Raw genomic sequence first — 17,779 nt, 5'->3', positions numbered from 1 at the left:
CGTCTCATTCAGCAAGCCAATTCCTTGTCTAGTCGCGTGTCATGTATCGTGTACGGGTTTTGTAATGGAATGGGCGTGTTGCTGTTCAGGAATATAGAGGGCGATATCCATATCGACATTTGGAAACTTGTATAGGTATTTCAGAGAGACTGATTCCTGCCCAAAAATTAATACAAAACATGTAGATGAAGTTGTTCGAAATGCTGTAGAACGATGTCCAACCTCGAATGTGCGAAGACTATCACGGACAACGGGTGTTGCAACCATACAAGTATGGAGAATTCTACATTCTGATTCCATACCATCTGCAGAACGTCCAACACCTACTACCTGGTGATTATCTACTTCGAGTGGCATTTTATGAGTGGATTTAAACCAATGTGAATGTTATTTCATACATTCTATTCAGTGATGAAGCTACTGTCATCCATGATGGAATATTGCGTGTTATTAATTAACACCCAAAATTTCCACACGTGAGCTCACGAGAATCCACATGGCGTAATAATCCATACTTTCCAGCACAAGTTCTCTGACAATATGTAGTGTGGATTTGTAGGCAATTATCTGATTGAACTGCATTTCATCGAGGAACGTGTAACAGGAACAACATAAGCCGACTTCATGCGAAATCATCAACCTCATAATGATGGCGCTCCACCACATTCAATTAGACAAGTAATTGACCTGCTGAAAAATATTTCCCGATCGATGGATCGGACGAGGTGGACCAATACCATGGCCCCCTTGATAACCTGACCCATCACCGTTGTGCGGGTGTATGAAATCCAGAGTTTACTTGCATGGAAAGACAGAAACAGGAAAATTCTTAGTACATATGATAACAGAAGCTGCAGGTGGCATCTGTTATGACATTGCTGATGTTAACTGGATGAAGTTATTACAATATAAATGCGTCACTGAATGCTTATAGCACCGCGGTGAACAATTTAAACAATGCAGGTGATATAAAACAATGGATATCAAACACTTTAGGGCTTTCTAAGAGGACAGTAATAAAGAATGAAGTTACCCCCATTATCTTCTGGTCTAATAGCCTCATAAGTATGGTGTCTTAGTGTGTGTGTGTGTGTGTGTCTATATATATATATATATATATATATATATATATATATATATATATATATATAAGCTACGACACGCGGTCGAACATCCGAACCAGCGTCGTGGTATTGCCACTGAAGATGGAGGAGCATTCCTCCGAAACATGTCTGGTTTTTAATTGATTATATTAATTTTAATTCAATTATCAAAAAGTGTTCATACAACTGTATATCTTGGTATAGCGCTGGCCTTCTATGCTCGAGGTTGCGGGTTCGATCCCGGCTGAGGTCGATGGCATTTAAGTGTGTTTAAATGCGACAGGCTCAAGTCAGTAGATTTACTGGCATGTAAAAGAACTCCTGCGGGACAAAACTTCCGGCACACCGGCGACGCTGATATAACCTCTGCAGTTGCGAGTGTTGTTAAATAAACCATAATTTAAAATTTATATCTTGGTATCATTTGTGAAGTTCAGACTTGTCTTCAGACAGTTGACTAAACAACACAACAACAACAACATAATCATTAAACTAAATAAATTGTAATCAGTTAAAATGAACACAAACCCAAAGATCCTACACTCGCGATATGACCACAGTCTAGTATATACAGTCGCGAAGTTCAATACGTAGTAAATATGCAAACATTAGATAGTTGCTCACCACTAGGATCGCTAATATCGCCTCATTACAGGCAATGCAAAATAGAACCGTCACAGTCTATCGTTTCTAATACCTTCAAAACTCAAGCTTCGTGACTGTATATAGTAGACTGTAATATGACCAAGATGCTACAGCATGTATAAAACAAACAAACAAACAAACAAACAAAAAACTGTGGTTTCATTCTCGAAACTTGGTGATATATTCTTCGTACCGATCTAGTGCCATTTGCCAATGTAGAACGTAGAAATTTCTTTGCTTTAGTAAAATCTAATTCTAGGGATTTTGAGATTATCTATGTTGGCAGCTCTGTGTAATTGGTTAATTTGGTAGCTAGAGAGGAAATAGAACGCTACCTGTGTGGGCAACTCGTGTGTGGGCTGTGAGCTAACCTGAACTATCGCACTTGCACTTTTGCGCATTCCATTGTTATAAGTTGGTCCTCCTTGGTCCGTCAAATCAGCTGTATTGGTGCTTGACACGTGGAAAATGTGTTATATCAATATTATGTTATGTTGTTCTTTCTAAATGTGTGATTCCATAAAATAAGTAAAGGATGACAGCGAGAATGTGTAGTGTCATGCCGTTTATTCGTTCCTCAAAGTTTTTAATGGCAAAACCAATTTTAAGACATAAATGTAGGCTTATGTCAAATTTGAGTGAAATTAGTACAGTGAACAGACCAGAAAGTATTGTGAAGAGAAAATTTTCTGAACTTATGCAGTGGTATGAAGAAGTAACAGGCATGGATGAGGTTAGAATTGCTCAGAACCGTGTACTAGAAGCAGAACAAAAATTTATTACATCACAAGAAAATAGAAGAGAAGCTAATAAACTTGTGTCTACTATACAAAATAAGTTAAAAGACTTGTATGCAGAATTGGACAATACTACACGCGGAGAGGAACGGTATGTGCATTTGATTACACAAGAACATACTATACTCAAAGAAGAAAGAAGGGCAGTAGAAGAATTTAACAGGTATGAACGAGAAGAAAGAGAATACTTTGTTGCGTTATCTTCTGCAGTTAAAGAAAGTCACGAGAAAGAAAGGGCCCAAGCAGAACGAACGAAATACTGGTCCATTATAGGTTCTATCATTGGTACAGTCATTGGAATTGTTGGAAGCTCTGTGAACAACCATGTGAAAATGAATGAACTGAAGAGACTTGTGAAGGAATCGTTAACGAAAAGTGGTGACCAGAATAGTTCATCATACGTTCCAGAAGTATTATCCAGACATGAAAAAGAATTGTCTGTCATTATCAATGAAATGAAAAGCATGTCTTCTCCTCCAAATGATAATGATGACGTCATTGGTCGTCTTAATGAATTAGTCCATACATTAGATGGTAAGATGAACAGTGAAAAAGTCACCACATCACCCGAACTGGCTGAAGAAATTTTAAAGTCTCTTAAAAGGCAGGAAATTTCTCTTGACAACCATTTTCGGGAAATTAAATCAGTTGTAACACCTCAGAATATTCAGATAAGCGATGACCAAGTTGTTATGTTACCTTACAGTATGGAACAAAAACTACTACAGCAACAAAAACAGACACAGTTAATATTGGTTTGTTGTTCCGTAGCTTCTGTTGTAGTACCATTATTATTTAAATATCTTGGGTTACTGTGAATTAAAACAACTAGGTACAGTTGCCATCATTTTCAGTTTCCAGCAAAGAAAAATCATTAACTTTGTTTGCCCAGGATAAACTTTGATGAATATTAAAGCATAGAGCGTAAAACATTTTTTTATTGTGTTAATCACTGTGAAATACTTTGTACTTTGTAATTGAATATATTTTTTAGGCCTGCATTGAATTTTATATCTGTTCAGCTTAGGCTTAGTGGCTATGTAAAACTCAGAACATTGAATTTCTTGTATTTGCTAGGGCTTAGGGCTAATGCAAGAGCCTAATGGTTGGAAAAATTCACCTTTACTGACTTTAAAGACACTGTAAAGACGTCGGTCACCTATGTTTAGGGAACAGATGCATTAGAGGTACTGCCAGTTAATATACAGTATCTCCTAAAAATGGTCAACTGAAGTAGTAGTTCGATAAATGAAATGATCAATACCAGTACCTAGTGTCTGAATAATTGAGAACCAAAGTTTGTTTGTTTGCATGTTACAATGGCAGGTATTTAAACACTACAAGGTCCAGGGAAAATATCTGCATAAAAAACAATAATGAATAAGTTAGGAGAAGGCAGTGACATTACGTATTATTGAAATATATATATAAAAAAAAAGAATTAATTTTGTTAAGTTGGCTATATTAGAATAACAATCGATAATATACTATTTTCAGATAAGAATATGAATCGATATTATTAAATAGGCTGGCGGTACCTATAATGCATCTAAGCCCATGTATTGTAACACTTTCCTATTATATAGCTTCTTCCTTGCCATATTAAAAAAATTGTAAATTTGATAAAGCATATTGTGTACAGCAATTAATTACATTAAAATGAGTTGAAATTCTTGTCTAGTGCATAATAATTGAGGGAGTGCCCTTTCTGCACAATACAGGAGGTGATGAAGATAACTGTGTTGCTGCAAAGGAGAGCATTGGGAATGCTAATTTACTTCATGGTTAGGCCTATTTGCTACTTAGGCATATTCAGGATGTAAGCCACCAATGGTGGTTTCAATGGGTGGTGGACCAAAGTGGGTCTGGCCTGCCCACTCATCCAAAAATCTGAGATTCTGTTTTATTTCGAAATAACGAAAACCAGACAAAAAAGAATTCCTTATTCGAACTGATCTGACATGTGCAAAGTAGAGCAAAATTGTATTACAATTTTAATAGTTTCAATAGGCCTATGCCACTTTAAAACAGCATTTGAATTGCTGAATTGCGCTACTTTTACACAATGTAGGTTAATTGTTCGGTTGTTAATAGCTTTATACACTATATCTGTGGTGTTATGGCAATGGCTGATACGTAAGGGAAACTAGGGAGGTTTGACCCATTTTAAGTATTCAATTTTTTATTTTGTCAGGAATATCTTGTAAAATCAAATTAACTGTTATAGGATAGGGAAAGCATCGAGTGATTTGTAATAATTTTAATAGCTGCCTACTATGAACTCACGTGTAAATATTAATTTTTTACAAACTGATGCATAGCTGATCAAACACCTCAGGTAAGGAAGGTTTGACGTGACAGTTTCTGCACATTATAAATAGATATAAACTTGAAATGAGTTATCGAATATAAAAGTAATACATAACAGAATTATGAAAACAAATTGCGATTTTCTTTTGTCTTTGAAAGAAGTTCGCTCAAAGTTGTTTGATTAATTGTTGTGTACCAGTTCCTTGGTACCTTTTACCTCTAGCTACTGCGTATTTGTGAAAAAAAAAATTATAAATTCTTTTGGTGTTAGTTCATAATTCAGTTTGAATGCAGCAATTAAATAATTTTGGAGCTCTGTTTCCTTTTCATTACCGGTGGAGAAAATTTGGCAGTTGTCATGATTTGTCTTAAATGTTGTCTTCTGTTCTCCTTGGAGTTTATTAACATACCATCCTTACGTTCTTCTATCTATGCCATATTGAATTGCAACTGCTCGAACACTTTCATGCCTTTAGCCACTTGTTTCACAGTTACTTAATTGTTTCTGGGCTCATTTTCGTCCGAGAATTGGTCCCTGGCTTCCACTTGCATGATATTCAATTAAAATAGTTACGACAATCATATTCAATTATTATTTTAAGTAGGCCCTACTCATCTATTTTTCTTTAAACTGTCATGTGGGTCAAACATCCCTACTTGATCAATTTTATTAATTAAACTATTTACACAGTTCTTTGTGAAAGAAAGTAAATTGTAAATATATCAATTTAAACATTGAACTTTACAGAATGAAAAAAAAAAAAATTATAAGTATTTTCGATATGATTAATTTCATTCACCTAGATTCTTACAAACTGGAACAATAAAACTACAGTTTTCAGAGTCAAAATAAACAAGAAGTGCTAGGTCAGCTGTTTATACTTTCACTTCCTTTTCGAGCACAAATATTATGTTTAGCCTTCAGACCAAAGCTGTTATTAGACGATGGCAGTCTACAAACTGTGAGATTTTTTAATAATTGGGATGTGTCAAAGCTCCCTAGTCTTCCCTACAATTTCAGCAAAACATATTTTATTGTCTAAAATAGGCCTATGTTGCAAATGTTGTTTTTAACATTATTGAAAAACATGGTATGTCTATTCGCATTAGTAGCTAACACTGATACTAATAAAAAATATATTCCTTCTAATGTGTTCCTGATTTTTCCTGGGGGGGGGGGAACTTTAAAACTGCTCTTCTGTAAAACAAGGAAAATGTACGTATCAGCTTATGCCATATATAACCTTTTAAATCAACAATTGGCAATTGCTCATGTTAATAGTTTATTATCTTTCTTCCCTTGAGGAAGGAGCTGAAACAGGTGGTACCTGTGAATTCTTTTCCTCCTATAAGAATGTAAAGAAAAAATACCACAAATTTTGATGGAGAATTTGAAGCTATTTATACATCTTGGAATGTACGCTTTCACGGCTGACATCATTGGGATCGATGTTTTTTTTAGTAGGTTATTTTACGACGCTTCATCAACATCTTAGGTTATTTAGCGTCTGAATGAGATGAAGGTGATAATGTCAGTGAAATGAGTCCAGGGTCCAACAGGGAAAGTTACCCAGCATTTTGCTCATATTGGGTTGAGGGAAAACCCCGGAAAAAACCTCAACCAGGTAACTTGTCCCGACCAGGAATCGAACCACCTGGTTTTGCGGCCAGACACGCTGTTACTCCACAGGTGTGGACGGGATTGATGTTGTCTGGATTAAAGGGCCATAGTCTGTTGGAACTGTTGTTACTATACGTTTCGTCTGCTACTCCGGCAAACATCATCAGTGGTGTGGTACACAGGAGCGCAAAGATCTTCTTAGCGTGCCGGGAATGACGACCAGAGTAGCACACGGAAACGTATAGTAACAACAGTTCCAACAGACCACGGCCCTTTAGCCCGGACGATGTCGGTCCTATTTATACATCTCTTCAAAATTGATTCATTTGAATTCATCATTGCAAGAATATATTTGTAATATTGACTTCAATAATATCAACAAATGAACCAAAAGTGGAAAAAAATAAAATACATCCACTCTATGATTAAACAAATCCAAAGTTTAAATAAAATCATAGTTCTTCAATGGATTCCCGCACATTGTGGTTTAAGCGGAAATGAGAGAGCCACCATTCTAACAATGGAAGGCACTGAAATTGAACAAAAACAAAACTAATTTTTCATATTACTCAATGAAGCAAGTTATTAAAAATAATTGAGGGGTTGGGTACAAGAAAGGCACTTCTCTCAAATGCAAGTTTTGAGAAAATTGATGTTGAAAATTCAAACCGTAATGATGTCACCTATGCACGCCTTAACATTTTGGGTACTCCTGACCTCTATGATCACAGTATTGAACTACAGCTTGGTAATCATATGCATAACAGATCAGAGAACACAATAAAGTGTTTTACTAAAAAAAAGGCACATCCTCTAAAATGCCCTTCTTACACCCAGGCCCTCAATTACTTACTTACAAATGGCTTTTAAGGAACCCAAATGTTCATTGCCGCCCTCACATAAGCCCGCCAGCGGTCCCTATCCTGTGCAAGATTAATCCAGTCTCTATCATCATACCCCACCTCCCTCAAATCCATTTTAATATTATCCTCCCATCTACGTCTCGGCCTCCCTAAAGGTCTTTTTCCCTCCGGTCTCCCAACTAACACTCTATATGCATTTCTGGATTCGCCCATACGTACTACATGCCCTGCCCATCTCAAACGTCTGGATTTAATGTTCCTAATTATGTCAGGTGAAGAATACAATGCGTGCAGTTCTGTGTTGTGTAACTTTCTCCATTCTCCTGTAACTTCATCCAGCTTAGCCCCAAATATTTTCCTAAGCACCTTATTCTCAAACACCCTTAACCTATGTTCCTCTCTCAGAGTGAGAGTCCAAGTTTGACAACCATACAGAACAACCGGTAATATAACTGTTTTATAAATTCTAACTTTCAGATTTTTGGATAGCAGACTGGATGATAAAAGCTTCTCAACCGAATAATAACACGCATTTCCCATATTTATTCTGCGTTTAATTTCCTCCCGAGTGTCATTTATATTTGTTACTGTTGCGCCAAGATATTTGAATTTTTCCACCTCTTCGAAGGATAAATCTCCAATTTTTATATTTCCATTTCGTACAATATTCTGGTCACGAGACATAATCATATACTTCGTCTTTTCGGGATTTACTTCCAAACCGATCGCTTTACTTGCTTCAAGTAAAATTGCCGTGTTTTCCCTAATCGTTTGTGTATTTTCTCTTAACATATTCACGTCATCAGCATAGACAAGAAGCTGATGTAACCCGTTCAATTCCAAACCCAGGCCCTCAATTATGTCTAAATATTAAATACTACAGAAAATTCTCATTGGAAAAATTTGCTAGAAAAACCTCATTTAATTCCTGGCCTACAATGTAAATCTGCTGTGGCCGTGTTCAGACTCCTTACAGCAGAGATGGGCATCGTGCCTCACTGACCTTCACAGAGCTTATCGCTCTGATTGACATCATCTTCACAGTCCCCGTTACTCCCTCATGCAGCTCCTAGGCTTGGGCAGGTTCTATTTCAGTTTCATAAGCAATATCAGTGGTGGCATAATGGCATTATCAAAGCAGTGTGTACGCGTTAGAAAACGATTATTTCATGAGAAATGGGAGGAAGAGTTTTTTTTGCTGTTTAGAAGGGGAGAACATACACTGTATGTTATGCTCGAAAATCCTATTAGACATTAATAAATTTAATATGACATTACTCCTTATATCATAAAGAACATGCTGAATTAGAAGGTAAGACAAATTAAATGTTATGTTTCGTACTATTCTGAAGAAAATTTATGATCTTAACATTTGCATAGTATACTAAATACGACATTATACCTTAAACACGCTGCATTAAAAGGTACGAGGAATTAAATGTTGTCTGTACGTATTATTTCCAAAAGAAATTTATGAAAAAAATATCAAATGTGCGTAGAAAACGAAATATGATTTTCTGAAATTATTTTAGGTCGAGAACGTGCAAATCTATTAAGTAATCTTGATAAACGCCAGAATATTCAAGAATAAATGTAGACAACGTGATGGAATATTATATTGTCTAGTTACGCAATTTCTCGCTTGTGATTTAAATCAATTCAATGATGGAGAAATAATAAAGAGGTTTATGATTAAAGCTGCCGAATTAATTTGCCAAATTGAATAAAAGTTTTCGAGTCTCTCACGTTAACCAAGCGCTTTCCTAATAATTCGCCACTGACCGCCTTAGCGATTACGATAAGGTGACGCAGGTCACAGCAGTTTATATTTCCCATCCTACTCCTCTCCTAGTAAACAAATTATTTCAAATCGAGTGCCTCACGTAACCGAAAATTGTGCGCATGTATGCCTTACAGGTTGATTGTCTGGATAAACATTTATATAGGATTGGCATCCTGTCTACTCCCAATTGTGTATTGTGTTCTCAAGAAGAAATGGATATGGATCATTTAACACATTGTGAAGCACTTGCACAAAATAAAAGTCTTACATCTAAATACTGGGAAGCAAGAGAGTAAATAACTCGATTGTTAAATCAAGGGCATTAGATATCTACCTATCTTATTTTCCTTCCTTGTTTTCTACAACTATGAAATAATGTTTTCACTTGTCTTGCTCTGTTTCTTGTGCTCTCCATCACTGTCTGGTATAAGTTTCAAACTGGCCCGGGTTCGAATCCCGGTCAGGACAAGTTACCTGGTTGAGGTTTTCCCTCAACCCAATATAACAAATGCTGGGTAACTTTTGGTGCTGGATCCCGGACTCATTTTTAGGTGCTAAAATCGGGGAAAATGTGTGACAAAAAAGGAAACCTTTATAATTGTCACAATTATTTTATGTGAATATAAACAATATGCAGTACTCACCAGTATAAATGATGCTGTCGCGCCAACTGCTGAAGAATTACAGTATACAATGAGATTCATCCTCAAGAGGTCCATCACAAATGACTGATGATTATCACAGAAACTGCCAAGTGCCCTAGCCACTGACGAAACAACACGCACTTCCTAGAGACATGTTTATGATTGGAAACAAAAACAAAGGCAGGTGATGTTTATGAAATTATAATCGCTTCTTGAATCAGCCTTATGATAACTTACAAGGTACTCCTAAATGACACATCAATGTTTGTGTGTGTTAGTTACAGTACAGTTTTTAATTTTTTTTAATGTGAATATTTGAAAATATGTATTTACATAAAAAAATTCAAAATATGTACTTTTATGTGAAATAAAATTTAAAATATATGCTCTGGTGACCTTGTCCGGAACTTAAAACACAATTGATGACTTCACCCGAATAACGGCGTATATGCTTATACGCCCATTTTCCGACGATCAAGGGATTAGATAGTTGAATGAGTATAGTACACTGTAGCAAATTTTCGTGTCTAGCTTCAATACGTAACACAGTACACAAGGTTACGCATTTACGTTGAACAGGTGAACGCACCTACTACAGCGGCAGTCACGTGCTGTTGCAAGCCGTACTGTAGTAGGCTGGTATTCGATGTTTAGGCCTACTTCAGGTTGTCAGTTACAGCAGTGAATCATGACCGAAAACATGGGAAAAAAGGAGCTTGTGAGCAAAACTAAATGGAAAACTGAATAAAGGAAAATGAATAGAATCAGTGGCAAATCATACACAACTTGTACAGGCCAGGAAATGGAAGAGAAGTCATTTACACCGGTAAGAAGATGATGTATGAAAATGTGTACACATGAAATTTCAAAGGACGATCAATTCTCTATTTTTTAACGTTTTTGGGACATGGGGTCGAAATTAGAACAATATCATTTTATTACTTCTTGCCTTGAAAGAGTGAAGCTAAGAAACTTCAGTCATTCAAGAAAAGGGATAATGTGTGGAAACATAGTGTTTTCTGTAATGAGGGTAAAAAAATTGATGTGTGTCGAAACTTTCTATTGAGTCTATTGCAAATTTCAGAGAAACGATTAACAACAGTTCAGAATAAACTGGTTCCAGGTGACATCCTCAGTGATAAAAGGGGTACACACTTAATCGTCCTCATACAATCATGATGCAAAAGTATAAACAAGTGCAATACAGTACATCAGGGGTATTTTCAGCTTGAACCTCACTATCTGCATCATTTGTTCCCTTCATTATTTGGAAGACGGGAATGGAAGTGTCGCAGCTGGAACGTTTGAGTCCAACACAAATGAACCCAGTGCCCTTGAAACCCTCCAAGGTGAAAAACTTAAGCGAACTCTTACAGTTTTTAGATGAAGATGTCCAACGTTGGCTGAACTCAATGTCGAATAAAGCCAGGACATCATCACACAATGGTGAAGATGACTCTAGCAACAATAGTGATGATGCATAAAGACTAAAAAGACATAAGAACAAGAAAACCATAAACTAAAAATGTAATGTTATTTTATAGGCCTACTTGTGTAATTACTAAATAATTTTATTTAATATGTTATGGTAAATGTATATTTCATTTTGTTAAATTTATTTTATTTTACTTTTTTTCAGACAAAATTTGTAATAAAGTACGAGATGTTCCCATATGTAATTAATTTTCATGTGAAGTTAGACACCTAGAATATCAGAATAATTAAAAACAGTACTAAAATATATTGTCGCCGGAAAAAGGGCGTATACAGAGTTCCATATTATATTTATTTACTAATAGCAGAACATACTATTTGCTGTTATGTTTCAATAATTTTGTTTTAAATATCCTCGAAAGTATTTAAGAGTAATGAAAAACTTTTTCGACGCAACTATGATGAACCTGACAACTTACAAACATTGAAATCAGTTTATATCAAAACTACATTTTGCTGTATACGCCCTTATTCGGGTGATGTCCTCAATTACGAGTTTCTATTACAGTGAAAATAAAATATTCATTTACCTAAGAATCCTAGCCCTATTCATAACCATCTTCATCGCTGGTATAATAGCAATAGTAAATATTCACTATCTTTCATAGAAGACCAATTTGGAGTTGGCACTGACATCTGGGTGTTCAGTCAAGAAACCATATAAATAAAGGAACTTGCTAGATACACTATTCCAAGACAACACACTTGTTTCACTTCTGAGACTTTTAAAGTAATAATTTGAAGTTCTTATGGAATTGGCAATGGCTGGAAAATAATTAATGTATGAAATGAATAAAGAACATACTATGCCATGGAGAACCTCCAAGCAGTGAGGGAAGTGAGATAGTATGCGCTGGTATGGCACTGGTTTGTATGGCCAGAAAACATACGTGAAAAATGACATACCGTCACTGAAAAAATGTAATCTGTAAAAATTTGTTTACACATTTCTTCACAGCAAAGAGTAGATCAAAATTATGGAAAATAATGGAGAAAAGAGGATACCCACAACATCTGATAAGAACATTACGTAGCATGTATCTTAATACCAATATTTGCATTGACAAAGGGAAAGGTCCAGGTAAATTAACAACAGAAATTAATGGGGGTGTTAGACAAGGGTGCCCACTATCATCCACTTTATTTGATATACAGACGTGGACAAATTATTAGCAAAATTGAAGATTTTTATTACATATTTTTACAAAATATGATTCTTCAGCTTAGACTACAGTTGACATTTTTGCGTATTTCGAAATTATTAGCAAAATTGAAGATTTGTATTGTATATTTTTTTTTACAAAATTTGACTCTTCAATTTGGACTACATTTGATATTTTTGCATACTTACAAATTACTAGCAAAACCGAAGATTTTTATTGTATATTTTTACAAAATTTGACTCTACAATTTGGACTACAGTTTACATTTTGGATATTTCCAAATTATTAGCAAAACTGAAGATTTTTATTTTATATTTTTACAAAATTTGACTCAATTTAAACTGCAGTTGACATTTTTGCATATTTACAAATTATTAGCAAAATATGAAGATTTTTATTACATATTTTTACAAAATTTGACTCTTCAATTTAAACTACAGTTGACATTTTTGCATATTTCTATCTATTGTAATGATAGAAATATGCAAAATTGTCAACTGTAGTCTAAATTGAAAAGTCAAATTTTGTAAAAATAGTAATAAAAATCTTCATATTTTGCTAATAATTTGTCCACGTCTGTATATCTTAACGAAGCCACTGATGACTGGCTGAATATTTTAAACTGTGACTTTATCTTAGATGAAACACCTGTAAATTGCCTTCTTTTTGCAGAGACCAAGTGGTGATTGCTGATACAGAATACAACCTCCAAAGTGCAGCTTATAAACTGAGTCAAATAACCAAAAGCTATAATTTAAAAATATCACACACTAAAACAAAAACAATGGCTCTCATTGGGACCCAGCATAAAAGGTCGAAAGTAGTTACTGACTCCAAAATTATTGAACAAGTTAGTAATTTTAAATATTTAGGATGCAACATTTCTTATGTGGAAAAAATAGATATGGAAGAAAAGATGCATAGATTTCAAGGTATATGTGGAACAATTAGACGGAGCTTAGGAAAAAGAACAACGAAAGAAACACACTTAAAACTCTACAAAACAGTAGCCCTTCCAGTACTACTTTACGGAGCAGAGACATGGACCTTAACGGAAAGAGACAAAAGACGACTAGAAGCCTCAGAAATGAAATTCCTAAGATCAGTGGCGGGATATTCTTTATTACAACACAAGAGGAATGAAGATATCAGAAAACAATTAGGGATAGAGGGAATAACACAAAAGTTAACAAATCAACGAAATAGGTGGATGGAACATCTAGAAAGGATGGAGGATCACCGAATTCCCAAGAAAGCTTTCCAGTATGCTCCAAGAGGAAGGAGAAATGTTGGTCGTCCTAGGCTTCGTTGGAGAGAACAATTCTAATGGGGACAGAACGGGCCTAATGGCTCAACCCTTGATGTTGATGATGATGAAAGAGTACTATCTGTTTGCTTCGTAAATCAAAACCACAGCCTTCTGGAACTGTATTCAATGTATATTCAGACACGTTTATTTGGTAAGTCAACCTCTGGAATGCTTACAACGGTAGTATTTCAAGTATAGAAGGCTGTAGTCTGTAGCTTGTGGTGGCCACTGTTACCAATTTAGTGACTGTCATTTTTGTTGTTGCACTTTCTATTAATAATTAAGTAAGGCACTTTGAAGCTTTAACATTATTTTAAATGATAAGTCTCAATGGACATTGCAAAATAATCTAACAAATATCTGAAGTAACTTGAAATTATTTTATTAAGAGATTCGTGTTACTGACTGCCAGTGGCGTAGCGTCAATGTAAGCTAAAAAGCTTAGCTTCCCCAGTTAATAATAATTTCATAATAAACCTGCAGTTTATGAAGAAAATTATTTATTAGTTTTAATAGAATTTATATTTATGCATTAAATATTGTGATGCGGCAGCTCAGGATGATTTGTGATGCAGCAGTAAACAAGAAGCCTGCACACACCAGCTTCCAAGCAGACCGGATTCTTCTGTGTAATCCACCCCGCAGATTTTCCATCCCTTCCTAAGCTACCCTAGTCGCAAGGCTCGCAAAGAAGCTAGCTTTAACATTTAAAATAAGTAGTTTCCGCATTATCCCTTTTCGTCTAGTTGTGTTCAGTTGAAGTGTTAGTGTGCATTGTGGCTGATATAATAAATAATGAGCGAAATAAGTTCCTGACACTAATTTACTTGAATTTTTTAGGACAATTGTACTATCAAAACTGACTTACGAACAAAAGTGTGATTTAAAAAACAAATGACCGACTCCCTTGCTGTCAATGAAGGACACAACCAAAAGACAGACGCATACTTACGTAATGATACTAATATTGTGATTTCTCTAAGTATGACAGGGAGTGAGCTAATGTTATACGTATATGTGTCTATTTGTTAAGAGATATGTTTAAACCGTGAAATCATATTTTATTACTTATCATTTGAGGTCATGCCTTATTGGTGTTACTTACGATGTTTCAACCAATCTTCGACTGCTGACTTGAAATTGACTACTATTTATTTTAAGACTATTTTTGTAATACGTTTTCTCATATTGCATGAAAGACAACTTGAGTTAGCTTCCCCTGCTCAAAATTTCATGCTACGCCACTGCTGACTGCACGAAACAATTTATTGTATACAACATGTATGTGTATGTTAGAGAGGGGGTATTCCTTCTTTAAATCGAGATATGCCAGGGGGAATATCTTGGTGTACCATACCTCCTCTGGTTCCCCCCCCCCCCCACTTCCCTCACTGCCTCCATGTAACAATATTCGATATAGAAATTACGAGAAAAAGCACCAAGTCTTTGTACAAAGAAATAATAAATGTATTTCTTGGGAAAATAATTTACCACACTTATAAGTAAAGAAGATATGACAAAGCTATCGTATTTTATTAACATCTCTTAGCTCATGTCTGCTTCAAACAAAATGTAGTTTGGTATAGAAAAGAAAATATCAATTAAAACACAGAGAACAAAACGTAAGTTTATTTTAATCCCTAATTAAGTTACTCAGTAGCTTCATTTTATACAAATACAAATTAAATGAAAAGAAGAGATACAATTTGGTGTGTAAACATTTTCACATTTTAGAAACATATGTCTGTCACACATCTTTCCTCTGTGATGGATGCTATCAACACCTGAATTTTGTTTCTCTTACAACATAGAGTACCATAAATTCTCTTCTTTTTCAATGACAATATATAAATCACGTTTCATAATGAACATTAGCTGAAATACTTTTCATTCCAAGCCATCCCTGTCAGGAAATGGGTAGTTCTGTTTTGATAACTTTAAATATGATAATCTTTACATGTTATTTTTCTTCTTCAATTCAAGGTCCATTGGATCCTACTCCATGATCCTGATTCTCCTTTGAACGATCCATTTCCTGATGTCTAGAAGGTAAGCAATCAATCATAACTAGCAGGATGCTATAATCAATTACTCTTCCCATGCAATTGTTCCAGTTCTGTTGGTAGTTTTATTGTCGCCAATTTAACTATTAATATAATTATGGATTCAGGACCTAGCTATCAAATGTTGAGTATGTGAATACACACATACATGCCTTTTTCTACTTACACTTTGAAGAACTGGAAAAATATTACAGTTAAAGACATCATTCCTTTTATCAATCCCTGCTTCCCTTCCCCTACATATTGACAGAGTGGTCTCTCAAATTATAATTGGCCCAGTAGTAGTCAGTCAGCTGACAAAGACAAAGTGACTATGAGACAATTCACTTTCCATCCTTCATCTAACGTATGATCTTATTACTATGACTGGCCTGACAGCAGCTTAAAAAGAGTGCTAAATAATGAATTCCAATTATAAATCAAGACCACAATTCTTTGCAATTCAGGCTGATATAGAACCATCTTGTGTAAACACTGTAATCAAGCATTGTATGAAGTATTAGCATTTATAACGTTAATGTAAAATAAAATTTTTTTATGTTACAACAACATTCTTATCAGTACTTTCTATATAAAGTCTACAATATTGCAAGTAGAGTTAAAATATCCAATCACGGTATGAATATTAAGTATATAAAAAAACAACATATAAACCAAAACTATACATTTTATACCCATTTTTGTTCCGATAAGTTTTGTTAATTTAACAATATTTTCTTTAAGTCCGTCATAAACTTATCTTATATAATAATGTGATATTTTTATTTCATTCTACTTGATGGACGTTTTCGGTTTTGTAAACCATCTTCAGATCACTGTTACCCCTATTGAACTGTTATACTGATGTGCGATGGGTTACATTAACCATATTGTATTAAAATATAAAATGTGAGATAAAACGTTGATGAATGTACATATTTAAAATGACTATTACACTTTTACTACGTCACACTACTTTTGACCAATAAAACGGTACGAAAGGATGTCTTTCAACCAATCATGGCTGCTTATTGCACAATTTTATTGCGTCCCTAGCATTTGTTTCTTTGTTTGCCAACATTTCAAACTGCACAGGTCTGGACGTCAAACAACAGAAAATTACAAACCACTCCAGTTGATGCACAGCACTTTCAAATATGACTCGCATTGGCATTCAAGAACAAGAATTAATAAAGATTACTGGTCATATATGAAGAGCACCATTCGGAAATCCTGAATAAGTTGAGGGATACATCATGTACATCAATGAGTTCACTTCTTTTAAGCACACGTCCAATATAACATCAACTGAACCACCAACCACTAAAACATTCAAATTTGAAAATTGTACTTTCAATAATTGTTTCTTTTAAAATTATTCATGTTTATTTTTTATTTCATCATCGTTAATTAAAACGTTTCTTGTTTATTTCATCATCCCTAATTAAAATTTTTCTAACACTTGTTTATATTATTTAGGTTATGTTTGTTATAGCTTCTGCTATATGATAATATGGATAGTGACGTATCAGAGATTGTTTAATACTAAGATTTATTGAAAATCATTTGTCAAGTGACATTGATTACTGGGATCCGGATAATTGAAGTGGAATGAAACTGTTCTAATAAAAATGAAACTGAATCAACAAAGCCTTCTTGACCAGTAACCGTCCACAGAGTTCAATGAAGATTTATATAGTTGGCACAACTGATAACAAGAAAACAATCATAAAACACTAGTACCATCTAGCGTAATGTTGAGATGGTACAATAATACATTTGAAGACAGTTGTATTTTCGTAAATCAATTAATATTTTATTGTATTGAAGTACTTTGTTACTTCTAATCTTTATATACTTTCTTCTAATCGTGTAATAGTCAGTTAAATCCCACTCGAGTTTTGATTTTCTCTAGATAAATCAAAACCTCTAGTGAGATTACTGTTGATAACATATTAAATTAAATTATTCTAAGATGAAGGTTTTGCAGCGTATACAGTCCTTT

The 17,779-nt window shown here is 34.7% G+C and overlaps 1 protein-coding gene across 1 annotated transcript; it reads left to right on the top strand.

Moving 5' to 3' along the window:
* The first annotated feature begins 2,072 nt into the window (after positions 1-2,072).
* LOC138700377 (mitochondrial potassium channel-like) lies at positions 2,073-4,219 on the top strand. The gene has a single exon (XM_069826964.1). It carries the CDS (start codon positions 2,284-2,286, stop codon positions 3,361-3,363), a length of 1,080 nt encoding a protein of 359 aa, XP_069683065.1. The 5' UTR covers positions 2,073-2,283; the 3' UTR covers positions 3,364-4,219.
* The last annotated feature ends 13,560 nt before the right edge of the window (positions 4,220-17,779 follow it).

Source organism: Periplaneta americana, chromosome 5, assembly GCF_040183065.1.
Source record: "Periplaneta americana isolate PAMFEO1 chromosome 5, P.americana_PAMFEO1_priV1, whole genome shotgun sequence".
In the NCBI taxonomy this organism is placed as follows: Eukaryota; Metazoa; Arthropoda; class Insecta; order Blattodea; family Blattidae; genus Periplaneta; species Periplaneta americana.
Note: the sequence above shows the minus strand (reverse complement) of the source record. Positions and strands in the feature narration are given on the sequence as shown.

Bases quoted from the DNA above. Each gene is read 5' to 3' on its own strand.
- LOC138700377 (XM_069826964.1), top strand. From the start codon at position 2,284: ATGACAGCGAGAATGTGTAGTGTCATGCCGTTTATTCGTTCCTCAAAG.